This window comes from Chamaea fasciata, unplaced genomic scaffold (genome assembly GCF_029207755.1).
Source record: "Chamaea fasciata isolate MVZ Bird 193981 ecotype frontalis unplaced genomic scaffold, bChaFas1.0.hap1 SCAF_15, whole genome shotgun sequence".
NCBI lineage: Eukaryota > Metazoa > Chordata > Aves > Passeriformes > Sylviidae > Chamaea > Chamaea fasciata.
In genome coordinates this window covers 320,193-347,635 of record NW_027094100.1, presented here as the reverse complement: position 1 = coordinate 347,635, position 27,443 = coordinate 320,193, and the positions used below count along the sequence as shown (strand labels likewise).

Here is a 27,443-nt window from a genome sequence, read left to right as displayed (position 1 = left end):
GACACGTGTAGCAGTGAGCACTGCATGGTGCTGCCCTGAACAGCCTGCTGCTGCAGCCCCCTCCGGCCCCAACACCACCCACACCCCTCTGCCCAGCTCCCTGCGGGTGCAGCTGGGCACTGGCCCGGACAAGCAGCAGTGGCCTGAGCAAGAGAAGAGCCAGCTGACAACGTGCATTGTTTGAAGGAACAACTTTTTTTTTAATAAAGTGTACAAAGTAGTAAAACTCCTTACACAAGGTGCTGTGACAGCTGTTACAGAGATGATTTGAGCTCCCCCACAGGCCTCGTGATGAAACGCCAGAGCATTGGGTGGAGATGAATGTGACAGACCCACCTGTCCCTACGAGCTCAGTGCACCTGCCCTCCCCATCTGACATCCTGCCTCCGGCCAGACCCTGCCCCTCACCTGCCTGGCCGGGTCGCCCTGTGGGCCATTCCCACTGTCCCACACCACGGCATCCCACACACGTTCAACACCAATAACATTGAACCGAGCAACCTGTCCGAGCAGCATGCATACAGAGAGGAAGAGCAAAACACAACCCAACCAAACCCACAACAGTAACAACAACAGAACTTTAAGGCTATGCAAAAACAAAATGAAGCAACATCTTTAAAGCTAGGTAGCAAGTAGCATTTGTGAAACATAAGGCTTGAGGCTTATTGATTCTTCAGAACAGGTCTACTTCTTTTCATTCTTCAACACCAATGTACCATTTTTCTTCCTTTGCTTGAACAGGGGTTTTGTTTCCTCCTCAGCTGGGCCATTTAGCTCAGGGAGGTGATGTTGGAGCGGCCTCCCGGGGGTGCGACAATGCGCTTGCTTGCTGAGCGCATGCCTTCATCAACCTGGGTACCTGGGATAGGACAAGGAAGTAAAGGGGAATGGGGAAGGCAAAGTTAAGAGCATCTTCTTCACAGGACTGAGCAGTCAGGCAGGCTGCAGTCCTGCCAAGGCCTCCCAGAGGCTATCTACTGCAACCTGCTTCCTCTCCAACTCCAGCAGCAAAGCCAAGAGCTGCAGTGGCTTCAAAGTCTCTGCAGATACTTTGTGAACAGACCCACACAGCAAGAACAGCATCAGATGCTGCGCTAGCCTCCATGGCCATGGGGGCCTCCACGGTCTACCTGGCTTTTACTGCAAGGTGCAGTTTAAGGGACATGAAGGATCTTGCCCTACCATGATCCACTCTTGTGCTTACCTTGCCACAGGCCACCTCTAACTGCCCCCTGCCCCAGGCCAGGGACACAAGGCCCATGGCTCTGACCCCTCCCAGCCCAGCCACCACAGGTGTTTACCTGACAGGCTGAATCCAGACTGATGGAGATTCCTGACGGGCGGTGTCTGACGTGTGGGGGACCCCCTGGTCGACCCCGCAGGGGTGCCCCCCTTGGGGGTGGTGGTCAAGTCAAACACGGGTCCATCATACAAGCCCCGGGGCACAGCATGCATCTCTGCCATCTGACACCAGAGAGAAGAGGACAGTGACACTTCTCTGAGCCCAAGGAACATCGTGCTGCGGCCATCCCCCAGCTCCTCACTGCCCCTGCACTCATCCCACACTGCCATGTACCATAAGTCCTGCAGCACTGAGGCTGGGCACAGCCCCACTGCCCTGTAAGGTGCGCAGAGCCAGGGCGACAGGCTATCACGCAGATGAGGTTGATGCTGCACAAACGGGGGAGGAGAAGACGATTTTGGCCAATTTCTTAATTTTAAACAGCATTTCCCTCCAGACTCCCGCTGCAGCAGGACAGGATGAGGAGAGACGTTACCACTGCTAACCTTGAGGAGCATCTGCCTCCACCATGGCACACCACTGACACAAAGGGCTCCCTATCCAAGCCTCAGCTATTTTCTACACTCAAAATACACCAGCAGTTTGCTGCACTGCTTAGAGGGTCCAGCAAGAACAGCAAAATAAAACCAACCAGTTATTAAGGGCAATGTGGGCTAACAGTATCCCAGCTCTGTATCCTGGAATACCCATCTCCTCACCTTCCTCCTGGCTTTGATGCGCTTGTAGACGTAGTCAGGGAAAGGGCTGCTGGGCAGGAATCGTCCAGTCCCCTGGGTCACATGAAGGTTGCCATCCTCCAGCATGATCTTCCCCTGGCATATGACAACCACCGGGGCCCCACGGAGCTCCATCCCCTCAAAGATGTTGTATTCAGCCACCTGCAGCAAAACCCAGGTGATGGTCAGGACGGACAAGGGCACTGTCTGCCCATTCAGGGCAGGTCAGGCCCTACACATCACTGCTGGGGTCCCCAGTGCAAGCAGAAGACACCTCCAACAGCCTTGCCTGCTCAGAGACCCTCCAGCGTTCACACCGATGAGCAGAGGACTTACAGATTGGTGGGTTTTTGCTGTGACGATCTTTACTGCATCAGGATCCCATATAACCAGATCGCTGTCCGAGCCCACCGCTATTCTTCCTTTTCGTGGATACAGGTTGAAGATTTTGGCAGCATTAGTGCTCGTCACAGCCACAAACTGGTTTTCATCCATCTTTCCAGTGGCCTGCTCACACACAAAGAGAACTAAGTGCTTCTATGGGGAAAGGGTGAGTAAGAGCCCTGGGAAGCACCACCCTCACTCCCACACAAGGTGCTGGCTGGGCCCAAGCTTCTGAGGCTGATCTGACTGGTGCCAGACAGACCAAGAACTGGGGACACAGTTACAGCTTCTGGACATTCACCCCAAGCCTGCAACAGCCACGTCTCCTGCTCCAGCTTGATTTGACTCTCAAAGCCAGAGAGGGAACGAGCTGAGTGCCCAGCTCTGTGGAGCAGTAGCATGGGTGTCTGAGATGGCAACCACCTCTGCCCACTCATCCATCCCTTCCCTGGTGGGACTCTCACCACTGCCTTGTCCCAGATGACAGACATTCGTTCCTCTATGCCATTGGTTCCCTCTGGGATTGCTGTGAAGTTGTCTTTTCCAATGGCTTTCTGCGCGGTGCTGAAGGTACAGTGAGCACTTCCCGACACCTGCAGATCACCACTGAAGAGGGGTGGAACAAACCGACTGTCAGTTTTGCAGTCAGACAGCAAGAGACATGAGGGATTTGGGCTTCCTCTGGCCCCCCTGGCAGCCCCCAGCTCTGTTTTTGTACTCTGCACCCTCATTTCCACAGTCTCTCAGCCTGAAGACTTCCACCTGACCCAGACCCCGGGGCAGCTGTGTCACATGGGGGCAAGAGACCTCTGCCAAACTGTGCTACCCACCTGAGCATGGAGAGCATCCTGTACAAAAGGACAGTCAACAGCTCAGCTCCTAGGGAACAGGTGGTCTCTGTGTCAGGCCAGAAGATGTCCTTTCATACCGGACTCCAGTTCTGGCAGTTTGTCAGGCCTGCTTGAGGGAGCTCTTCTGTCACACAGGGAGGAAGAGGCCTCTCTGCTCCAGGACTGTCCCCAGTCCCACAAACCAGCCTTGCATTGTGCGCTGCCAGCTCCTGCACGCTGAGGACTGGCACAGTCCTCCTCACCCAAGAAAGTCTGCTGCAGTGGGATAGAGGGAGTGGGGACTGCCCAGAAATGCTTCACGGAAGCCTCTTCACCCTCTGCCCAAAGGGGTACCTGGATGGATGAGATGCCCTGACCCTTCCTGCTCCTAGGAAAGAGGAAGAGCCAGCGAGCTGCCCACAGACAAGGCAGGGCGAGGAGTGTCCGTGTCAGCCAGCTGCTGCTCGGTCCTCAGGTAACACTGGACAGGCAGCGGTTGGAAAGTCATTGCTGCCAGAAAAAAGGAAGCAGACCAAGGCAGGCCAGCTCCCAGCACTGCCTGCGTGAGGCAAGGGGCCGCAAGCACCTGCACAGTGCAGACAGTGACTCTCCTCGAGGCTGCAAATCTGCCCTAATCCACTGGTAATCTCCACCTTCCTCTAATAATTTCTGCCATATGTCTGATGAACTGTACAGACAGAGGCCCAGAATGACGACACAACATGCTTCCTGCTGGAGACAAACAAGCCATCCAGCCCAGCTGGAACCTCACAGTCTCTCCTCCTGCTGCAGCCTCACACAAAACGGCATAGAAAAGGTGTCAGGACAGACACCCGTGAGCTGCAGGGACCAAGAATTGCTTGTGTCTTCCCTGAGGTCTGGGGCACATTGGAAGTAAAAGGTAGGGATTAGAAAACCAGTTCAGGAGCAGGGCTCACGTTTCCTTGCCAGTTGTTAAGACCTGCAGCTACATCATACATCCAGGATGCACTGAGGTATCTCTTGTTCATTGACCACAGCAAAATGCAGGGTGAGCTGCATACTCAGACCACAAATGCACTGGCACTTCTCTTACACCCGCACGGTATATCCACTCTGGCACAACCCAGATTTATCCTAAGATGCCCTGCTGGAGACACCTCTCAGTGACTGCTCATCCTTTGATCATCTTGGTAGAGATGTTTCCAGCATTATCTCAAAGGACACTTCCATCCACAACCCCTCAGTGTCAGCCATCCCCTGGCTAACAGACCAGGCAGCATGCACACAACTGGATGTACAAACACAGGCTGAGAGTGGTGTGTGGTGGACACACGGCATGCAGACAGGGCCAGGAACACACAGTGTCCTCAGCTGCTGCACTGGCCTTGCCAGTGAGAGGATGGAGTGTAACTGTGAAAGGTCACAGCAAATTGTGAAGTGCTTTTCCTGTTCATCTTTGTTTTCAACAAAGCCCTTTTTCACCCCCTTGCCTTCAGGATGAAAAAACAACCTGCCATCCCAGCCAGAGGTGCAGGAGCTGCTCCTGAAGGTCTCCTGCACTCTGCAGGCTCTGCGACTGCTCCCTTGTGCAGGTGTGTGAATATATCTGCTTTGTATTTGACTGGGGTCCCCATCAGCCTGTGAAACCTGCAACACTCTCCATGTTGGTGCAGCATCCCGCATCAACCTGCAGCATCCCAGTGCAGGCAGCCATTCCCCAACTTCTCCAGCTGGGTGAATCGTTCTGTTGACAAGTCTGTTTTAGCTTGTCTCATTTCCTTGTCTTCTTCAGGCCATTTTAAATGGCTCATGACTACTGCTATTTTTTCTCATTAGCGATGTTTAGCTTGGTGTCTTCCCTCCACTCTCGAGGATAAACCACCATGGCCTGGAGTCAGAGTCATTTCACTGCTCAGTTCATTACATACCTAGAGTGAAGTGGTTCAGGCTGGACTAACCTCCTTCTTCCCTATCCAGAGTCCACTTTCCCCGAGCAGTACCCCAGCAGAGCGGCCACTCACCTGGCCAGGAGGGAGTTAATGTAGTCAGGAGTGGTTGGGTCCGGGCTCAGTGGTGGAGACACAACAAATGCCGCAGCCTTGGCCCAGTTCTTGCTCCAGTAGTGTGTGCCATCAGTCCCCAGACTGGCCGTGATGGGCTCACCAAACACCACAATGCCTGGAGAAAGGCACAGAAAGAGCAGTGTTTGGGTGGAGCCTGGCAGCATTCTCTGCTCCACAGCACTACTAACAGCCCGCCGTGTCCCGAGAACACCTGACCCATGCCATCACCACAGGGTCCTCCGGCTCAAAGGCACAAATCCTTGTGCACCAGGACCCCCCTTCACACCTCCCGGAGCAGGGGCACAGAGCCCACTGAACAGAGCTGTGCACATGCCCACACTTGTGGGGCATCCCTGCGCTGCAGCACCACTGACAAATGGAGCTCCCAGCCACCTGAAAAGGCACCCAAGCACCTCCAAAGGGACCAGCACTTCAAAGGGAGGCCAGAGCTATACACAGCAGCTCAACCCACGTGCATTGAACAAGTATCCTCATTGAGCCCTTCACAGCTGGAGACAAACTGTGGTGTTTAAAGCGTTGCTCTTACCTGTGCCTCACATACTGATGTTACCTGACTGACAGCAAGAGGTGGCTCCATGTGTCCTACCGCAGCGTCACCCTGCCTGTCACCAGTCAGGCAAACTCCTAAGCTAACTGCTCCCTGGCAGAAGGGGAAGCACTGGACAGCACTTGAAGCACAGTGCTGATCTTGGCAAAACAACCACAAGGACATGAGGACCACATAACCCGGCATCCTGGCGGCAGAAGCAGGGCTGAGTGCAGCACCAGCTGCCACTCACCTTTTTTTCTGGCTTGTGAGATGAGGTCAGCAGCACTTTTGCTCATCACTTTAGTCACGTAGAGAGGACAGTTGGTCTGGCTGGCAATAGTGATGGCCCGGAAGACAGCTTCTGCTTCCAGCTGGAAGAGAGGATGGCACACAGCTGCAGAGGAGCACTGGCTGGGCAGGGAGGAGCCCCTGTTTCTCTCAGCACACCGACTGCTGTGGACACCCTGTGCCCTCGCTTTTACCCTTGACTCCCCCAGGGCAGTTTAATCAGGCAGACCTGAAGGGGGAAGCTTCCATCCCCCCAGTGCCTGGCCCAAAGGCAGGCCCCAGTAACACAGTGCCTGGCACAGGAGCACAGCCTGAACCCCGCTTGGGGGCCAGCAGAGCTGCATCTGCTGTTTTTTCCACTGCCTGGTTTCAGCTCTCCTGAGAGACCGAGGAGCCCAGGGACCGCTGCCCAGCCTGCCAGCACACCGGCAGGCTGATGCCAGGCAGCAGGAAGGTCCACGCTCCCGCAGCACTCCCTGCTCCAGGCTGTCCCACGGCTGCAGCGGGTTTAAGCACATGTCCCCTGCCTCCCCCGTGGCAGGGTGCAGGGGGCTGCGGGCTGACAGGCTGCTTGTCACTGAGGCCTGGCCATCCTGCAGTGCAGCTGCTGCTTACCCCAGCCCACTGACAGCCACCCCATCTCACTGTCCTGTTGTTAGTGGAGGGTAGATTTCCACCAGGAGGGATATCTTCGGACTATTACATCAGCCTGTGCTCAGCCTGAGCTCAAACCCAGAGTTCTCCAACTGTTTGCTCTACAATTTGGCTTGAGAAAGCTCAAAACAGAAGCCTTAAAAAGACACAATGATCCAGCCCCCAGGGCAATACCTGGGACCATGCCAGCCAAAATGTCCCAGGGCAGAGAAGCAGAGCACTGCATCCAGACACACATGCACTCTTAAGCCTCTCAGACTTCTGCAGATCTATTTGCTGTACAGTGAAAAGAGGTTTTTCTCTTCTTAAAGGATCTTTAAATAGAAATTTAAGCGAGAAGCCATTTTTTATCACCGTATTTGGGGCTGTAGTAGTTGATGGGGTTTAACGTGTGGACAGGAGCAAACAGCCATCACTGAATACCCCCCACAGCAGGTTACAACCTGGAGCAGCATCATCCTGCCCTACCAAGTCACCACCATCAGCTGATAGAAGAATACGTCTTCAATCCCCACCGAGGTCCCTCCAGGACAGAGAAGAACCATGGAGCCACAGACCACTCTCCTAATGCTTTGCCATCTGCCTTCAGGCTTTATGGGGCAGCAGGGTCATTTGTGCTCCACCTAACATTTTCCCAGGTAGAATATGTTCTGGAAGAAGGACACTGTATATTTTCAAAGGCAATGAGATCCAGATTTGGCTGAACACATAATATCTACAGCCTTGCACTGTTCTCACTTGCCATATACTTTAATGGCATTTCAAGATCAAACACTTAACAGTGTTTTATTGGCTTTGGATGAGATCTGCACTGCTTATGGTAATAGGACAGTTGTCGAATCTGGGCACAACCACAGCATCCCATAATTGCACCTCAGCTTGCCAACTAGTGGCAACAGGTTAGAGGCATAAAAATAAGAGGGACTCTGAGCACTGCGTTTGACACTGAGACTCTTCCCTGTACAGGGAAATGCTTTACGCTCTTGTATTTCAAGGAGAGTAAGTACTGTTATTACACTAGGCCATTTATGTTGTTACTAGCCCAAATACAGCCAACTTCCTACACTTTTAATTTAAGACAACTGATTTTATTTCAGCAGGTCCTGAAGTACAATTCTGTCCCTGTGCTTCCCTGCTCAAGTTTGGTATTGTACCAAATTTCTATTGTTTTCTTCTTTCACATGCCATGGGAAGTCAAAGTGCCTCTCAGCAGGGAGTTATGTGAAGGAAACCTATCTAAAATTAGACTCAACTCATTTTAATGGACCAAACAGCAAAATCCCTGCAAGCTAAAATTAGAAGTAATCTCATTAGTGTTCTGACAATGATTTGTAACCAGGGAATTCCCCTTCTCTTTCCCTCCCACTCCTTCCACCAGTGGCTTCGTCCATCTGACTCTGAAACACACTTTAGAGACTAAGCAGACATAAAGCAGAAAGAGGTTGGAATCTGTCAGCACTTAGAGGTGAACAGTGAATTCTCAGAGAAACTAAAACTTGTCATTAGATTCTTCTTAGGCTTCTCACACCTTTGGAGTCACCGATACAAGACAATGCAAACTCAAAGACTGCCACAGCCATTTAGACATTTTGATGGTCTGATTGATTCCTCTCTGTGAGACTCAAAACAAGAGCTTCTGTCTCTGCTGGGCAACGCAAGCAAGACTGAGAAATGTCTGTCACAAACACGTGCCTCGCTCTTTCCCAGGCTGATGAGGAAAAAGACAGTGGTGCCTGTATCAATGAATACCCCTGGATGGACACACACTCTCCCCTGACCTGATGCTTACCTGGCCCCACTAAACACACAGAGCCCTAATGTGACTGGGAACACTCTTCAGCGAAGTAAGGCTGAACTGTCCTCTGCATCTTACCTCCTCAGGTCTGCTCAGCACGTGGCCTTCAGGGCCTGTTATTCCCATCTCCAACATCCTGGCTTGTTCCTAGGACATCAAAAGAACAGAGGGATATTACAGGACTGAAACTGGAGCGAATGCTCCACACCAAATCTGCCTGATACAGATTTTCAGTTCTTGCATTCCTGAAGTAGTTAGTTACCTGTGCAATTATATCCCCGTTTTCTGCATGAACTTGAGCTATGGCACCCAGCTCTGCCAGGCAGCTGAATATCTCATACAGCTAAAAGAGAGACCAGAAGAAATGATTACTGAGCAGGATGCCCATGAGGGGTGCTGACACCCCTCATGGCCCTTCCACCCACGGCCCTGGCAGCAGCAGGACCCAGTGCAGCCATGCCAGGCAGAGCTCTGGCCATGCAGGGACCTCTGAAGGATGAAGATGCATCCTTCCAGATACAGAAGTCACCAGCAGATGTTGTTGGTGATCTCCACAGCAGACCTGTGCCTCCACCTGCAGCACAGAGGCCCAGCCAGCCCACAGCACAGCCTGGAGCAGCCCTGCACAGGCAGCCAGGGTGGAGGAGAGGAGCAGCAAGGCCTGGCCAGGGGCAGCAGCCAGCAGCCTCATGAGCTGCCCCGTGCCCACCACGGCTGTCCCCCGCCACCGCTCCTTGGATCAACACAACCATGGCCGTGCAGGGGGTCTCACCTCAGTGTTGGACATCTGGTACAAATCCTTGTAGGCCATGTACACCATGAAGGAGTTAACGCCTGGGGCAGGGCAGAGAGGAGAGAGAGGTGAGCTGGACGGGTTAGGCTGCCTGCTCCGGCCACCCTCGCGGGCGCCTGACAGCGCAGCCACCTCTTGCCCTCCCTGGCCAGGGGACAGGCCCGGCCAAGGCCAGGCAGGGAGGGGCAGGCAACGCACCTTTCTCCTGGACCATGGTGTGCAGCTCCTGCCTGATGTGGTCACTCCAGCGGGGGATGTCCACGTGCAGCGCATAGTCACAGCAGGCCTTGCCATCAGCCCACTCCCGCCACCGCTCCAGCGCCTCGGCCAGGCTGGACCCGGGCTCTGGCACCACGTGATCCACTGCAGGGCACAGAGAGCAGCGCCTGGCCGGGGGCTTCCCAGCCAGGACACCCCACCGCGGCCTGGCAGCCCCACCACCCCAGCCTGGTCTCTTCTACGCTTCAGCTCCCAAGAGGATCCCGTCACCTTCGCAACATGCCTCAGCTCCTCAAATGCATTTATTGGCAGGGAAGTGCACAGAGCCTTTGCTTAATGGCCTCTGACAAGGGACCAGGGGTTTCACATGCTGCTGCTGAGAAAGTGGCTGGAAGCTGAGGAGCCTTGTCTTTCCCCCTCCCCACTCCCACCCCATTAGCACACAGCCTCCTCCCACACTGCAACACTAATGCACTTTTTATTGCCCAGCATGGAATCTCCACACCTTGCCACAGACCGTTTCACAAAACATTTTTTTTTGGCACAAAGGAAGGAAAAATGGTGGGGGGAGAACAAGGAACCCAGCTCTTTATTGGAAGGATCAACACTTGCTCCTGCATCCCAAGAAACCCTGCAGTGCACACAGCTGTAACCACTGCACAGGACAACGCCTGTACCTCAAACCAGTGCACAGCCACAGCATCCTCCGGGGAAGAACCTCAGAATTCCCTTTCCTTTTTCGTTGGCACTGTTTATTTTCAAGCAGTGTAGGATGCCAAAACACCACTCTATTCCTCTCCCTCTGTCTCCTCAGAGCCATCTGAGCACCACGCTGCCCTACTGTTAATTTAACAGAGGAGTTATGCCATTGTTCCTTTTGAGGCTCCCAGGGGAAACAGCAGCTGCAGACAAGCACTGCAGAACACAGGATCTCCAAGGGCAAGGAGTTCTATGCACATCTCCTGTACAATCACTTCATCATTACTGAGGATCCAAAGATTCATCGCAATCCTCACTCCCTAGACTGCATTGACACAGATCACAGAAAATATGAACACACTATCATGGACTTTGAAAACACGGAAGATTGAGAAAAGCACAGAAAAAAGAAAAAACTGGGTGATCTTGAAGGAGTGGTGGGCGCTGTCATGCACAGGCCACGCCTGCAGCACTTACTAATCATGGTGGTTCCACCAGCCAGAGCTGCTTTTGTTCCTTGGAAGAAATCATCTACAGCGGTCATTCCCTTGTATGGCATCTGCAGGCGAGTGTGGACATCAATTCCTCCAGGGATCACCATCTTCCCGTTGGCTTCTATGGTTTTGACCCCTCCAGGAACAATCAGGTTGTCTCCGATCTGCCTGATGAGATCACACCAAGATACTCACACAAAGGAAAACCAGCCACAACACAACCTCTGAACAGCTCAGCCAGGGACTGCTAGGGCAGCTCCCTGCCAGCAGGAACACCCCATTCTGTCCTGCTCCCAGATCCAGGCTTGCCAGAGCAATATCACTCCACTCTGCAGCAGCGTGCAGGATTGTCTGGCTCGCTCACACCTATGCTGTGCTTAGACCAGGGGTGGCTGCCATCTGTTCAGCTGCTCTGCAAGTGACTTGGATGGCACCTGCTGCCTGGGGCAGGCGCTGGGTTGGGGTATCTGGGGATTATGGTCTGATGGTGATCTCTGCAGTGTGTGGAGAGAACCTGCCTAGGACACCTCACACCATACAGGCTCACGAAACAGGCTCTGGAATGCATGTCCAGCGTAGCAGTCCTAACTGTCCCCCCATGCCCACAAAACCCGACACCAGCCCGGCTTCCAAGTGAGCTACATCCCTAATCTCTCCAGTCTCCCATCCTTCTGCCCACCTTAAGTAAGGCTCAAGTCTGAGCTTACTTACAGAGAAAGATGATTTCCACTGTAATGCCACAGCTGCTAGGCCAGCTCAGGGCTTATCAGGGACTTGCAATGCACAGCACAAAGTCCCAAGAGTGAAGGGACTCCTGGGAGCTGGGAAATAACTCAGCAAGTGCCCAGCCTGACTGGCTGCAGCCTGCTGGGTTCACGGCACAACTTTAAGCTCTGGGCCCACTGTCTTCCCAAGAAATGCACAGTTGCCCCCTCTCACCTTATCTCTTCTGTGACCCTGAAGGACAGCTTTGCTATCAGCAGGACCACTCTGTAGTGAAGGCAGCTAAAATCACAAGTACCTAAAAACGTCTTCTGAAAACAGGAAATCTATAGAGTTGCAGCATAAATCCACTAGTAAGCTAATATACAACTATAGTGCTCTGGAGCCTGTCCTGTTCGAGCAGAACTCAACGTGTCCAGCCCTCCTGCAGGCCAAGTCACCTGAACCTCAACACTTCCCTTCTCAGCCCGTGTCCCCTCAACCCCTTTATGTGTCCATATGTTCAAGTCAGCCTTCAAACCTTTTCCTTCAGAAATCCTACTTTCATCAAGTCTTTCTCAGTGTTCTTTGATAAATCAAGATTTAAAGATAAGTTGGTTTTAGTGGAAAACTTCTGAATTCCTTGGCATGCTAGGGAAGTAAAAATGAGAAGCAAATACCATTTTTGCATTTCATTCAAGCTGAGTCACTTCGCAGGTTTATTTTCCCCTAGTGTAACAAAAATTCTGAGGACAGAACTGCTCACTTTACTGTCCTCACAGCAATCAACCAGAAGCTCTTCTCACTGCTTTTATGGAGATGAATCCATCACTAAAGGTTTTTAATTGCTCACTGTATTCTTTGCAGAATTCACTTGTAAGAGCATTTAGCTTCCAAGGCAGTGAAATTCTGTGGCCTCCAGGCTGTAGATGAGGCTCAGTGATTTGCCCAAGGATACTCAGAAATCGTGTGCCACAGCAACATCTGAAGCTGGCTCAGATCCCTGCCTGTGTACAAGCACTTGTCAACCACAAATGGCCTTGTCCACCAGACAAAAATACAGTCACACTTCTCGAAGTATTTATCTGCTGCTGGATTTTTAACATATACAACCCTGGGAAGGCTGGATATTTAACTCTGACCATGGAGCAAGCAATGCCTTTTCAAGTTTCCGGGCTAGAAACTATCGTGATTCTTTCATTTTACCCACTAAGGAGCTGGCCCCAACACAATACCTTTGCCAAGTTTGAATGACAGCCTTTAAGGAATGGAGCTATTCCTGCAGCTCTGAGACATACACGGAGAAGCTGGGGAAACCCAGAGATTTCCCTGCAATTCCTGGAAATCTCAAGGATGCAGATGACTTGCAGCACAGCACTGTCCTTGTTAGTGCTAACAAACAGGATCCTGTGTGGGGTCATTCATGCTGATACGGTTAATACAGGGCAAAGCAGAAGTCAAAGATAAACCTTGTTCCTAGTGGAATTAGGCACATCTTTGCTGTACAATGGACACAGTATGACAATCTCACAAGCCTGACTGCAATTCAGTCACTGGAGTTCCTCTGAAAACACATCAGACAATCACATTTGTGCTTACACACACTGCAGAGAGTTGAGCCTCTGAACAGAGAGGGGTTTTAGGTTTTACTGCCTGGCAAGTTGGGCACAGACCACATCCACAAAAAACACCAATAACCACCCAACCCGAAGCTGTTTTAAGGGGAGATGGAGATAACAGAAATCCCATACTTACTTTATGAGGCCATCCTCCATGTAAATGTCAGCATAGAATGACTGGTCATCATTGACTATTCGCCCTCCTTTAATAAGCAGACGATCACTCTGAAAAGGGAAGAGCAGCTGTCAGTAGCACATAACACACACGCTTCATTCACTTTTGACTGAGGTGGTGGTTAGACACTGGAATAGGTCATGGATGCCCCCCAATCCTGGCAGTATTCAAAGCCAGATTGGTTAAGTCCTTGAGCAAACTGGTCTAGTGGGAGGTGTCCCACTAGAGGGGGTTGGGACTACATTATCTTAAAGGTCCATTCCATCCCCTTAATAAATTATGATTTTATGATTCCCAGCAGGCGCTCTCCCACTGCTCACCTCAACCACTGACGCTGCAGAGAGGTCACTGAACCTGTGCCAACACTCCAAACAACAGTCCAAGAGCAAGGATTGAAAATGTCATACTCCTAAAGCTGCTTCTAAGTGGGAGGGGGGGCTGCCAGAAACACCGAGGCAGACTGAGCACAAGGGAGAGTCACTGGGGACACAGCAAATATGCTTCCATAAAATATAGAGAGGTCAAAAGCTTCCTACACCAGGATATTATGCACATAACTCGGCAGGCAGCATGAGCCACACACCAGCATTTAGAGCAAGTTTGTACTAAGGCTAGGTCTTTAAACCTTATCCAGACACCATGTAAAGTAAGTTGCATTAAAGAAGAAAAGTTACTCTCTCCTCTGTTACCACCTTGAAAAGACCACCAACAGGACAGGCAACGAAGGCAGTGTCACTCTCCTGCTGTGCTTGGGGTAATGCTTCGGAGATATTTCACAGGTCTATAAAAACCAGGAGGCACTGGACTGCACTCCAGTCTCCAGATTTACCACCTCATCTGTTCTCCTTTCTATCGACCAAAGTGGCCATCAGCCTTCTCCGAAGGAGCACAGCTAGGCAACAGAGCAACACCCCAACCAGAATTGTGCTTATGTTCTTCCTGCACTCACACGTTTGGACCAGACAGCTCAGCATACACTGACGGGAGAGGACGGGCACAGTCCTGTGGGGAACAGACCCTGTCCAGAGGAACTGGGATGCTGAGGTCCTGCTCTTCTGCCTACCTCCACTGGCACAAGTTCGCACAAGCAGCTGCAGGCAGTACGGGGGCAAACCACCTGATGTCACATATGCCTGCCATGGATTCAGGTGACATGGGCTGACTGCTGTGCCAGAGAACACGTTGCCTGCGTGACTGCTTAAAACACCTCCAACAGCTCTTCAGCTCTTGATCACACCTTACATTCCTCTCTGTTACCCCTGCTGCCCACAGCCCAGGTTTTGGCACGTAGATACACTCGCCTTCCACAGTCTGAGCCCGGACAAGGGCCGACCAGAGCCTTCAGCAGGGCTCACACGCCAGCCTCACCCTGTGATGCTCTTGCATGGTTAATTGCTCTGCGGGGAAATGGGTTTGCTCTCCACCCTTGGGGCAATTTCTGAAGTATCACCACCGTGGTGGGAATTTGCAGCTTCCTCTCTGCCAACAGAAGGATGCAAAGAATACTCCTGCGTTCCGGCAGCAGCCAAAGCCCAGAGCCCCGCGTGCGTTTTCACAGCAATCTCATCCACACGCAGCCGAGACAAAGGAACTGGGTGGGGAAAGGAGGGAATGCCGGCGCGCTCAGCCCCGCTGCGGCTCTGCGCGGGGAACAGCCGCGGGCTCCCCGCACCGCCCCACGGCCCTGCAGACCGCACCCCAGCCCCGAAAAGGGGCATTTGCCTTCCCCGCCCAGCACAGCCCGGAGGGACCCTCGCCTCCCGCCAGGAAAGAGCTCAGTCGCTGAGCTCCCGGTCCTCCTGCCACTCACTGTCCTCTCCAACAAGCAGACCCGGGGCCAGCCCCGCTTCTTCCCTGACCCAAGGGAACGCATCGGGCAGAGGTCTGCCCAAACTCTTCTGTCTAAGGGGGAGCTGGAAGCACGGGCACGTCACGGCCGCCCATGCACAGCTCCTTCAAACACCCTGCACCGAGGCACCTCCGTGAGCACACGGAAATGCTGACCTTGACCAGCAGCCTGGGGACCGCAGCCACCTCTCAGGGGCAGCCGAGGCACAAGGACAGCCCCAGGTGCGTGGGCCCGAGCACAGCTGTGCTACCTCGCCCCACGGGGCACACGCTGGGCGATGCTCAGCTTTGGGGCTGAGGACCCTCAGCACAGGCATGACAACAAAAAAGGTCTCCTTGCCCAGATCCACTAACAGCCCTCCGTTTTTTTTTTTTATCTTGCCCTCCCTAACTTGCTGTCTCGAATTCCCGGAGCTGGTTCTCACTAGAGTGTGGGAGCATCAGCAAATAACTGATGCTGGCCTGCCCCTCCCTGCCCATCAGACAAGAGGAAGCCAAGGGAGTCAAGCTCAGGCGGCACAGGGGCAGGAGACTGTCGCACTGACTATTACTGAATAAACTGTTAATATGAGCTCAGGAAACACGCCTGCTCCACACTCACAAGAGGTCATTCTGTGGCAGATGTGGAGGGCTGCTCAGTGCTAATTCTTTCAGTACACAAAATTGAGAGATCCACAGTGGCTGAAGCATAAAAAAGGCATCCATTCAGGAGATCAGGCACTGCTAGAAACCACTGTGCCCACCCAACAGTGAAGGGACTGCACCAACACGCACCCGCTGACTGCAAGGAAAAAATGCAACTAAGTTGAATAAGGAAATTCCAAATGGCACGCCTACAGGCTCTGGCATCGTTCAGGAGTGCACCCAGGTGTCAAGAGGCAGGGGAAGAAGAAGAGAATGAAGCAATTACGAGGAAATGAGTCTGATTTAATAGCCAGGCTTCTGCAGTGCACACTACCAGAGCAGCCCCAGACCACAATAAATGCACTGTTCCCATATCAGGGCTCACTGGGCCTCTGTACATCCACCACAGCTCTTGCCAGCCAGTGTCACGCTGTGTCATCAGCCACTGAGCAGAGGGAAAAGCCCTCCTGCACCAGGAGGCAGGCGGGCACAGCCAGGGAGGGAGCAGCCAGTGCCTGAGCCCGGGCACTGCCCAGCACAGCCTCTGGGCCATGGGTGCTGAGGCAGCCGCCGTGCGAGATGCTGCACTGACCGCTGGCACTGCCCTGCCAGGCCCCCGGCCTGAGCTCCACTCTGACAGTGCCTCCAAAGCACTCGGGCAGCCAGCGACAGCTCATCTGCCACCAGTGTGGTGCTTTCCGGGAGGATTTCTGCAGGCACAAGGGATGCCCACGAGGCCAAGCCTGGAGCTTTCCCTCCAACACAGCTCTGCAAAACCTGCCGGATTCACCACCGGCCCCCAACACCTCTCCGTGCTGGTAAGCCCTCATGCAGAGCTCTCCCTGTCTCTCTGCCTGTTTGCATCTGGGATCAAGCTTTCAAACCCATTACCCATTCCCTCATGCCCACACTCTGCTCCTGATACCCTTAAGCCTCATCTGGTCATTTTGAGATCCCAAAGTATCAGGTCGTCTCTTAACATTTTTGAGAGTGATGCTGCAGAAGGAAAGGCAGGCAGCACTTCCAGAAGGCTGCTGAACCCAGCCAAGAAGCGTGCTCACCTCCTTTACGAAGCACAAGGGCATAATTAGGGGAGCATAGAAGCAGGTGTATGGTTTTACTGCTTTTTCCCCTGTAAAAGCAGAGACACTAACTGCAGTGGTGTTTTATCAGAAGCTCATGTTTCCTCCTTACTAATGTACCACACAACAGGATGGAAGGACCCCTGCCTAGTGTCAGAGGGAGAGATAGTTAGCTGCCACCTACACCGTGATTCCCTATGGCTTGTGGCTGAGAATTGATATACTGACAGTTGTTTAGCAAAATACCTGTTTACCAAAATCTGTCTATTAAATAACTGAGGCTTTCTTTCCCACGTGTACCTGATACCACATACTGGCCAACACCATACAGATCTCCTTGTTTTTAGAGGTGGCAGAGACATCACAGAGATGGTGTTTATGGGCTCTGGCAGGGGGATTGGGGTGGGCACGGCTCACACCAAGAAAAAATATGGGATCTCCAGTCTACTTGGCCTAGGAAAGGATTTTATGACAAAAGCACAAAGACTGAGTAATTCTGATTCAACCAACAGTTCTGTTAACAGGTATTTTGTGAAATAAGGACAAGATTTTGGTCTTCCGCCTCTCTGCAGAAAAGCATACTGTGGACAGCAAGAGGAGAAATACTTTGATTACCTTTCCAAGCAGCCAAAGAAAAGGAACCAATAAAAAGTCTCTCAACAGACACACAAGATCTGAAATTACTCTTCTCCCGAGCTGGGCACCCTAGCATCAGCACACATGTGAAAAGTAATGCCATGTTTAGTGGTCTCTGATGCCTGGTGCACAACACGAGACAGTGAAGAGCAACACATCCACAGCAAGCTGATGGAGCCATCACTGAGAAAGCCAAAGCCTTGCTAACCTCCCCTCCCCGTGTCTCCTCCATGTGCAACTGACAGACACGCCCATGCTTCCCAGCCTCCATCAATGACTACAGTCTTGCCTGTCATGCTGTCACACACAGCTTTTGACCAGGCTTTTACAATTCATGTTGGGAATAATTTGCAGAGAAATTTATCTCACGCCAACCCACCACTCACTTGTGCTGCTGGCCTCTCCACTAAAATGGCTGTCCTAGAAGAGATGAGAAACTGATGCAAACAGATACAACAAGGAAACTCTGGTTTTTCAGATGTTACTGGCAGAAACCAACTACAAATACTGACTGCAGCACTGTTGAGTACAAAAGGAACCAGGAGGGAGTGTTTCTGCATCTCCAAAAGCACACTAGGCAGTTGAAACAATAGCTATTGGGAAACACAAATACCCAGTCTTCCAGTACATCCCTCATGAAAGCCCAACCTGCCCATTGCTTGGGTGACAGATGAGAGGAAGGCACTGCTCCTCTTGTTTGTGAGCTCTGACCCTGATTCAGTGCTATCAGCTCTGGGACCTCTGGGTGAGCTACCTGCCAGGGGAAGTGGCTTCTGTAATTCCCTGTATGCTCTTGTGCTCCAGACCTCCTCCACCCTGAATACAATGCTTTGGATGCTTTAAAGGGAATAGGACAACACACTGTCAAACCAACTTTCTCCTAGGGGAGACACTGGAGCTGAGGTTTTATTTCTGCCACTCCATTAAAACAGAGGAGGCCACTCACCATCTGACTTCACTTCATTGCCTCCCCCTAAGCCCCCATATCATTTAAGCAGAATTCCATGGCCATTTCTTCCACTCCAGCCAGAATATGACAATGCTGCAGAACAGGGCCAGTGAATCATGGAGGGTCATCCTCAAGCTATAGAAGTCAGAGGAAAGAGCTACCTGTAACATCAGTGACACAGACACCACATGCCTGCAGCATTTTCAGCTTCAGCAAAAAAGAAAAGGATTTAACAGGGATAAATCAGGCAGCTTGGAAGATTTTGTTACCACTGAGGGGAAAGAGCTGCCACTGGCTCCCAGAGGAGCAGATACAAGCCCTGCATACTGATAAAGTGTATCATAAAGAAAAAGCCCCAAAGAATGGGAGAAATCCCACCTGCAGCAGCAGTTGGGGTGTCTCCATGGTGGTCTAAGGATGCAGAAAAGGCAAGATGTGTGAAGCCATAATATTGCTTGTGAAAGCATATGAATCTAGGCTGACAAAGGAATTTCTCTTTACAGTGCTCAAGATATTAGTGCTTCTTTGAGAGCATTTTGTTACATTTGAACATGCAAAAGAATAATGGAAGTCAAGTGCTTTGCTCTTCCTTTTCCTTCAGAGGGCCAGAGCTGTCCTCAGTAGAAAAATCAGGAGCTACAATGAAGCCAGCGAAAAGCCAACACGATGAAAGATCGGACTGCCTTGCCAGGAGCAAGCCCTCTGCGGCCCCCGCAATGCGAGCGGCGGAGCAGAGCTCCGGGCAGAGATCAGAGCAGGAAAGCCCAGAGGGAGCGGCACGGCGGGGTATCGGTGGCATCGGGGCTCCCGCAGCTACAGGGCGAACCCAGCAGCCGCCGCCTCTCCCGGGCGGGTCCCCGAGCGCTGCAGCGGCACCGCCGCACCTGATACGGCGAGAGCGAGGAGCCGCTCGGCGGGGACACCGAGCGCGGGGAGCGCCCCGCGGGAGCCGGCCCCGCCCGGGGGAGCCCCTGCCGGCAGCGGGCACCGCCGGGCGCCGGCCGCCGCAGATGCTCCAGCCCGCTCTGCCCAGCTCGCTCCACCGGCGGGGCCGGGGCACCTGCGCGGGCGGCGGCTCTTTGTCTGCGCGCCGCCGCCGCCGCCGCCCCGCTCCGATCCGCAACGCCGGACGCCGGCACCGAGCTCCCCCCCCGCCCCACGGGGCGCCCTGCCCCGCCCGCCGCACCCACCGTGATGCGCGGGATGTTTTTCTTGCCCTGGTACGACATGACGCCGCCCGGTCCGGCCCGACCCGCCGCCGCCGCCCGTTCTGCCTCCGCGCCGCTCCTGACAAAGGCGAGACCGAGCCCGCGCCCGCCGCACCGGGACAGCCGCCCCGCCCCGCACTGCGCCGCCCGCCGCCGCCAGAGGGCGCCCGGGGCCGGCTCCCAAAGGGCGCGCCCGCCCCGCCCCGCCCCGCCCCGCCCGGCAGGTGCCGGCACCGAGCCCGGGCACCGAGCACCGGCACCGAGCCCGGGCACCGGGCACCGGGCACCGGCACCGGGCACCGGCACCGAGCCCGGGCACCGGGCACCGGCACCGGGCACCGAGCACCGGCACCGAGCCCGGGCACCGGGCACCGGCACCGGGCACCGAGCACCGGCACCGAGCCCGAGCACCGGGCACCGGCACCGGGCACCGAGCACCGGCACCGAGCCCGGGCACCGGGCACCGGGCACCGAGCACCGGCACCGAGCCCGGGCATCGGGCACCGGGCACCGGCACCGAGAACCGGCACCGAGAACCGGCACCGACCCCGGGCATCGGGCACCGGGCACCGGGCACCGGCACCGAGAACCGGCACCGACGCCGGGCACCAACGCTGCCCAGTCTCCATCTCCATCCAGCCGGAAGGGACGGCCCACGGGGCTGCCACAATCAGGGCCCCGTGCTGGCCAAGACTTTCCATGTAACACTGGCAAGTACAGTGAACGAGATGTGTAACAAAACAGACTATCTCAGGCTGCTGGCATGCACCTGCATCACCTGAACTTTCTTTCACATGCACAAGAATTGGAAACATTAAAAAATAATAAAACACACCACGTATCTGGCTCCAGGAAACCAACATGCCACACAAACTACAAGTGCTAGCAAGGACTCTTCCAAGGACTTCTTCCCTTGTCTCTGCTGCGACTTTGGTAGGAAGGTTTAAATGGTGGAACTGTTCATAAGTACTCAGCATGTGCTGAAACAGACACTGCTGAGCCTGGCCCACAGCTGGCCAGGACCATGCCAGCAAGAGCTGTACCACAATGGGATGAACTCATCTACCCTGTCCTGCTTGCCACAATCCATCGTGCTGCCAGCAGGTCCTAAGAACCATGGCCACCCTGAACCTTGCTGTCTCTTCCAGGCCAGCTGTGAGTCCGCTCTCGTGCAGAGCTCTGAACACCATCAGCAAGATGCTCCTACAGATCCTGCTCAGGGCAGCTCCACTAGGAAAATCTTACAGCCACACCTGGCAAGGACATTGCTGTAAATCCAATTCTGTGTCCTGGAAGAAAAACAAGCCATCTCACCTGGGTGACCAACATCCAAACCCTCCCTCCAGTTTGCTTTTTGAACTAGAACCTAACAATGGCACCAGGGGCCTGAGAAGCACCCTGCTCACCACTGCGTGCACAGGCAGAGCCATCTCACAGCACAAGCCCTGACACTGCAGCCAACTTTGCTACAAAGCCCTGAGAGAAGTGGATGACAGCACTGTGGACTGTCAGTACCATCTGCTCTGCAATAACCCAGCCTAAAGCTTTTATTATCCACTGAGTCTTACTCTGTGTGCTTCTGCTGAAGTTCTTGGACAGTTTTACTGAATATGTATTCTAAACTCAAAAACCTTTCACCAGTTTGAAGTCAAAGTCAGCAGATGCTTAACAACTTACTTATTACTACAAGGGCTGTGAGAATACTGACAAAATTGCAAGGGCTGCTTGGCCCTTCCTGTTTCCCTGTCCCAGCTCCTACGCCACTGCTGGTGAGCTGCTGCACCCTGGCAGTCAGCAAGAGATGGCTGGAAACCTTCCCCTCCATGGCAGATCCATATGCAGGGGATGTCTGCAGGCCCCGGGCAGGGAATGGGGGAGCAGTGCTGTGCCAGAGCCTCTGCAGCTAAAAACCTATAGGGAGAAGATCGGGTACCACACCACGCTGTTCTTGTCACAAGACTGCAATGTGTCAAGAACAGCTCCTGGTCTCCACTGAAACTGGACTGGATGGGGCTGGTAGGTGAGAAGCCTCAACTCTGATCACCAAACCTCTCAAAACTTCACTCAGGCATTTTCTGGAGTAACCCCACACCTGGTGGTGCCACATCAACTTTTTTTGTCTAGACTCAGTAACAGAAAGAGCAGCAGTTAATTAGTTAATAATAGATAAATGACTCTACAGATGCTGCTGACTTCAACACTTGGACAGTTTCAAGAGCCAAGCTTGCATCAGCCCCCTGGATGCTGGCCAGCCACAGTGACTTCAGACCCCTCGTTTGAAGAGATGTGCTTTCCTCGTGGTTGCTATGTGACACTCACACAAATACAATCAAACACCCTGCCCTGGGCCCAAAACATTCCAAACAGAAAAAAAACTTTTTCCATAGGATCTCTTCCAGGTGCAGTGTGTGAGGCGCTACTCACATGCTTCAAAAGATCCCCTATGAGAAGCATGGTTAATCTGAAAGTCACTTAAAATGGCAATCCTGAGCTCAAAAGCTCCTCATGGCTCCAGGTGTTTGTGGACAGCCACAAATGGCAGGAGCAGGGCGAGGAGCACCAGTGGTGTGAAGACAGAATAGAAGGCCCATGCTGCTGCAAGGGCTTTGACACCAGAACAAACGCAGCTCTGACTGCGGCCCACCAGTGCTCAGCAGCCTGGCTCAACCCCCCCCTCTGGGGACCAGGAGGCTCCTGACCCAGCTCTAATGCAAAGGAAAAAGGCAGATCCCACCAGCCCTATGTGTCTGTGACCAATGACTCTTACACAAGGCACAGCCGACATTCAGTGAATATCAGCAGTCATGGAACAATCTGGGCTCAAATGTCAATGTTCAGCAGATCTGCCAGGCCACCCTGTCCCCACACATACAATCTCCTCCTCCCATACATATTCTTTGCATGAAACCACCTCCTCAGCTCTCCTAACAGATTTCGGGGGTTAAGTAACATCAGAGGCAGTGAATCCAAGGGACAGAAACACCATCCCTGCACCAAAGTGTGACGTCCTGAGCCCCCAGAACAGTTCCTGCATACCCAGAGCCTCTGCCATGTTCCTGGAAACATCTGCTTCAAGCAGGCTGAAAAAAGGCTGTGTCAGTGCAGGGCTGACAATCTGTTTTATACCTGGCTGCAAAACTCAGTTTCTTTTCTGCTTAAAAATTCCACAAAGACCAATGTGTCCAATATGCTGTTCTCTTCCTGAGAAGGGCATGATGTTTTCAAGACCACATCAGCCCAAATAACCCTCAAAGCATCATATCAAAGCCCTGGCAGTGCAAGATAGGCCTGCTGCCTCAGTGCCCCCAGATGCAGCGGCCACTCCTGCCAGCCAGCTCCCTGCTCCCACTGCACTGCCCACACACCGGGGTCAGCCACTTCCAAAGCCCTGACCACCCAGAACTGAGAACGAGGACAGAAGGAAATCAAGGATTATTGCCAAGGATTATTCACAAGTTAGTGTGAGAAATCAAGCTACTTCCATGCTAGAGTAAGTTTTGTGGTAAAACATAAGCTCTTTGTAGCAAGCAGGAACTCTTCAACTGAATCCCTAATTTCTCTGGAAATCTAGCCCTGTTGCATAACTCCCAAGGAATCTAATATCTGCCTTCTTAAACAGGGGAGGTGGATAACAAACTCAGCAGTTTTGCTTAAGTGCTGGCAATAACCTCTGTCCTAGCATGAGCAGCCAAAGAACTGACTCTTATTGCTGTGCTTCAGGCATCAGATTTCTTAAAAAATACAAATACATATATGGGGGATTTTTTTCAATAAAGACCTGAATATTTAGCATTCAACTCCATGAGCTGCAATGCAAGTTTAACTGTTGCATTTGTTACGTGGGAACTAGTTCAGCGGGTTGGATTTGTTTGTATTGTTTGTAAAAGTAACAAATATAATGTAACTTCAAATTATTCTCTTATAAAAAACAGATGCTGAATGGGGTGATATTGAGGTGATGAAATAATGCTATCAAAGTGCTTTAGGATGCCTTCCACAAATTCAGGATCCTAAACTGCTAAAGGCAGTGCACAACTGCAACTTCAGGTTGTGCAAAGCTGCCTCATGAGGCACACACTGCCATTGGCTTGGTGTTCCTGCTATAAATTACTGGCATTGGACACCAAAAAGCCGAATGCTGAAATCAGAGCACATTTTACAAGTGTCAGAAAAACAAAAAGAGAATCAAGTTAGTCCAAGCTTTGTTCTCCATTTGAGGCAGCCCTGCTTGTATTTCCAGGGTGTATCACAAGTCGATATCTAAGTGGTATCACACAATCAGACACGTGTGACACTGGCTGACGGCCACAAAAAAGCCAAGGACTGGCTCCTGCCCGTCTTCTGGAACACTTCATCTGCTTTCACTGCCCGCTGGTTTCCCTTGTGTTCCTTTCCCCCTTCCTCCCCAGCCGGTGGAGCTGCCCCAGCCTGAGGTGAAGCCACAATCCATCTTTGTGGGACCACAGCCAGTTGCATTGGAAATGACAACTTAGCTGCAGAACCATGCAGCAGGAAGGACCAAGTGTCTGGGGGTTAGCACCACATGCTCCTGCCTGTGGCTGCACAGAAGGGTGAAAATGCAGGGTCTCTGCATGGCTGAGCAGTGAGAAGGAACGTGGAGGAGGCCTGCAGAGGCTTCTGGTCGACCTTCCCAGGCACCAGGCACAAAGTGTAAGGCTCCTTCCCTGCTCCTCAAAGCCCTGTTGCCTCGGCAGATGCCCAGTATTGCAGCTCTCCAGTACCTGTTCACACATCCCCAGCCCTCTGTGAACATCCTGGCCAGAGGAATTCAGAGGGTGTTGTCTGTGACCTACAGAGAAACTCTTCTTACTTCATGACAGTAAGTGAACATAGTAATCTGCTCTGGCTAAACAAATGGCATGACAGCTCTCAAAGAAAACTACAGGACGCTTCAGAAGGGTAGAGTCCACACTGGCTATTTACTGATGAAAACCTGCCCCGAGTTAAATCACTCTTGTTAAAAATGGTCTCTGCAAATAGCCCAGATCAGCACTGAATCTGGCCCTCCAGTGCTGCTCCTCCAAATCATAAGTGTTGTGCAACAACAACTCTTGCTGCAGGAGAACTCAGTAGCAGGGAAACGGACCTCCTGCTTTGAGCAAAGAGCACCTGAAGGGCACATCTCATTCTCCAGGAAGCCCACCAGCCCACAGGGGCAGCTCTCCATAGCCACAGCCTGCACAGTAGTCCCCCTGGCCCCTACCCTAATGACTGTCACTCTCTGTCCCTAAATCCAGTAGCAAAGCTCAAACTTCCACTGACAGAGCAAAGGCACAGCTCCCAGCTGCTCTATCCCCACTATGACTTCAATGCGCCCCAATACACAGCTCAGGTTTTGTCCTTCCAGTAGACTTTGTGGTAGAACAAAGCAAAGTTGGATCACGTGCCTGGGTCTGTATTATTCTGTCCAGTTGCATGACACCACGTGTTATCACCAGGCATTCATTCACTGCAGTTGTCTCCCTGTAGAAATGTTGGTGCTTTGACCATAATTAATGTCATTATAGGGGAGGAAAAAAAAAAAGTGTTGGTCTGTTGTACTTCAATAAACTGTTCACCGCAAAAATTAGAAGATAGATCTCTGTCTGTTGCCCTGGGCACAGGCAAGTCTCTTACTTTCAGCTTCTCTAATAAACAAGTTGCATGGGCAAGAGTAGACGACTTGAGCTCTCTCACCGTTTCTTAATCTGTGAAATTATTCAAAGTTCATTCTGCCTTGACAAAAGTGCCTTTGTGTGCCCTAAGTCTGCAGAGTCCAACACCGGCAAACTCCCCATGGCTGTGCAGGCAAAGGGGCTCAGTGTGCACTGTCCATTTCCCATTGCACTGTCATATTCTGGGTCACCTCAAAGCTTGAAAGCCACAGCACCAAGTCACACAATTCCTTCTAGCCATGCACAAACAAAAACACATGTATGAAGCTGCCCATCCTCTTAGGCAAGATGTGTAGATAAAAGGGGTTTGGCTCCTGATGCTTATCAGTTGAAGGCCTCAGAGGAAGAAATCTAGAGGCAGAAATCATCAGGAAGAGAGGAGCTGTGGAAGGAAATCCTCAGATACAGAACACCGGAGATAAGAGTCTACATAACACCTTAAAAGGGAACCAGGCTTTTTTTACAGTTTTGGCACAGCTAATAAAGAAAAGCTCACAGAAAAGCATGCAGACAGGCTGTCAGGAGCTTCAGCTCCTTTTCCAACGAGCAGCAGCATAAAATTGTTAATGCAGTGGTCAGTTCTGCAGCTGCTACTTAAACCACGTGGACAAGGTTGGTACTGACAGGAATAATGTTAATTTTGTTCCTGACTCTGTAAAACAGCTGTAAAGGAGCAAAGCTCAAGAACATGAACTGAGAAGCATGCCAGTAAGAAACCAAAAAGCAGAGGCTGAAGAAATTAAAGGGCAATGAAGAAAGCTCAAATTAAACATTGCCTAGCTAGATATTCCTACAGAAGACACAGGACACTTAGTACAGCCTGATGCTTTTCCCCAACACTGAGACAGCTCAAGTCACCACAGCTCACTGCTGTGCTTCCACTAAGCTCAAGCTGGTGAGGTTAGGCCTCCAGACCACAAATGTCTGCTGTTTTTCAGGGTTTGCACTCTCGAACCAAGTGGAGGTTTCTGCAGAACTCCAAGACAACCTCTCTCCACCTCTCTCTGCTAAGATGCAGGTGATTTTTGTATTCCATCTTGAAAAATGGGGGGTTGGCCCCTGTTTACGACTGAAAAAGAATGATCTTAAGATAGCTATTAAAAAGTTCAGCCCCTAACAAACTTATGGACCAACAGCAGCAAATAGTTTTACTTGCCTGATGCAAAACTGAGCCACAGGACCACCGAAACCCCAACTATGACATTCACTCAACAGTATGAACTTAATCATCTTCTTGCCAAACTGCTAGTGCAAATAGGACCAGAACCAGCACAACAAGCCATCTCACCCTGCAGCAGAAGGACTACTGCTGTGGAGCCGGACGGATTTGTTTAACACTTTCACTTTGGTGTAAGTGGAGAAACTTCGTGCCTCGTGATGCCCCCAACACTGTCACTTCCAGATCAGTGTGCCGGCCCCCACTGCTGGTGTGGTACTTCTAATCTGTGTCCATGAGATGTAAGGATCTGCCTGGTTTGGAGTAACAGCTCCAAAATCCTCACTGGTTTTGGGGTTTTTTTCTATGTTGGGTGGCGCGGGAGCAGGTATTCTTTCACACAAGTGTAGAAGAGCTCCTGCAGCGAGCCGAGCCAGCGGCTCTGACGCTCCCGGCGGCGCGGAGAGAGCGCCGGCCCCGCGCCCGGCGGGGGGAGCTCCGCGCACCGGGAACGGCCGCTGCCGTGCCGCGGGGGACGCCGCGGGCGGCCGGGGCGGAGGAGGCACCGCAGCCCCACCGGCGGCTCCCCCAGGGCCAGCCCCGGGGGCGAGCGGCGGCCGGACCCACCCGCGGCCCCGCGCCGCCCCCCGAGAGCCCGCCCCGGGGCCCGCGCCCACGGCCCCGGCCCGGCCGCCGGCCCTACCCTGTCGTCCGCGGGGACCGGGTCCCGGAGCCGCTCTTCGCCGAGGTCGCCAGCGGCCGCGGCGGGGCCGGGGGCCGCGCCGGGCGGAGGGTCGGGGGCGGCGGGCGGCGGGGCGCGGCGCTGCCCGACGCGCAGTGCCCCAAAGTCGAGGGTCTTGCTCTCGAAGGCGCCCTCGACGCTGCAGAAGAGCCCCCCGCGCTTCTGACGAGGCACCGCCGCCGTGCCGGGCCGCGCCAGGTACACCGGCAGCTCCTCATCGTCGCGCCGACCGTCCGCCGCCATCCCCGCCGCGCCGC

The 27,443-nt window shown here is 52.9% G+C and overlaps 1 protein-coding gene across 2 annotated transcripts; it reads right to left on the bottom strand.

Moving 5' to 3' along the window:
• Window positions 1-176: 176 nt before the first annotated feature.
• On the bottom strand, window positions 177-27,443 carry DPYSL3 (dihydropyrimidinase like 3). 2 transcript variants are annotated; one of them, XM_066197330.1, is made up of 14 exons: window positions 27,148-27,443; window positions 13,228-13,316; window positions 10,754-10,938; window positions 9,557-9,721; window positions 9,338-9,399; window positions 8,828-8,908; window positions 8,644-8,712; window positions 6,079-6,199; window positions 5,237-5,393; window positions 2,868-3,009; window positions 2,356-2,526; window positions 2,002-2,181; window positions 1,302-1,464; window positions 177-859 (listed from the first exon to the last, which is right to left on the bottom strand). In XM_066197330.1, exons 1-14 carry the CDS (start codon window positions 27,427-27,429, stop codon window positions 771-773), a joined length of 1,956 nt encoding a protein of 651 aa, XP_066053427.1. In that variant the 5' UTR covers window positions 27,430-27,443; the 3' UTR covers window positions 177-770. The 2 variants fall into 2 exon arrangements, with proteins under 2 accessions (XP_066053427.1, XP_066053428.1); XM_066197331.1 differs by lacking the exon at window positions 27,148-27,443 and adding an exon at window positions 19,596-19,705.

Excerpts from the sequence above, each read along its gene's own strand:
- DPYSL3 (XM_066197330.1), bottom strand. The coding sequence starts at position 27,429 with ATGGCGGCGGACGGTCGGCGCGACGATGAGGAGCTGCCGGTGTACCTG. Across the intron at positions 10,939-13,227 it reads ATGGAGGATGGCCTCATAAA|GCAGATCGGAGACAACCTGA; the intron begins GTAAGTATGGGA and ends TGATCTCATCAG. Across the intron at positions 860-1,301 it reads GTCTGGATTCAGCCTGTCAG|GTACCCAGGTTGATGAAGGC; the intron begins GTAAACACCTGT and ends GTCCTATCCCAG.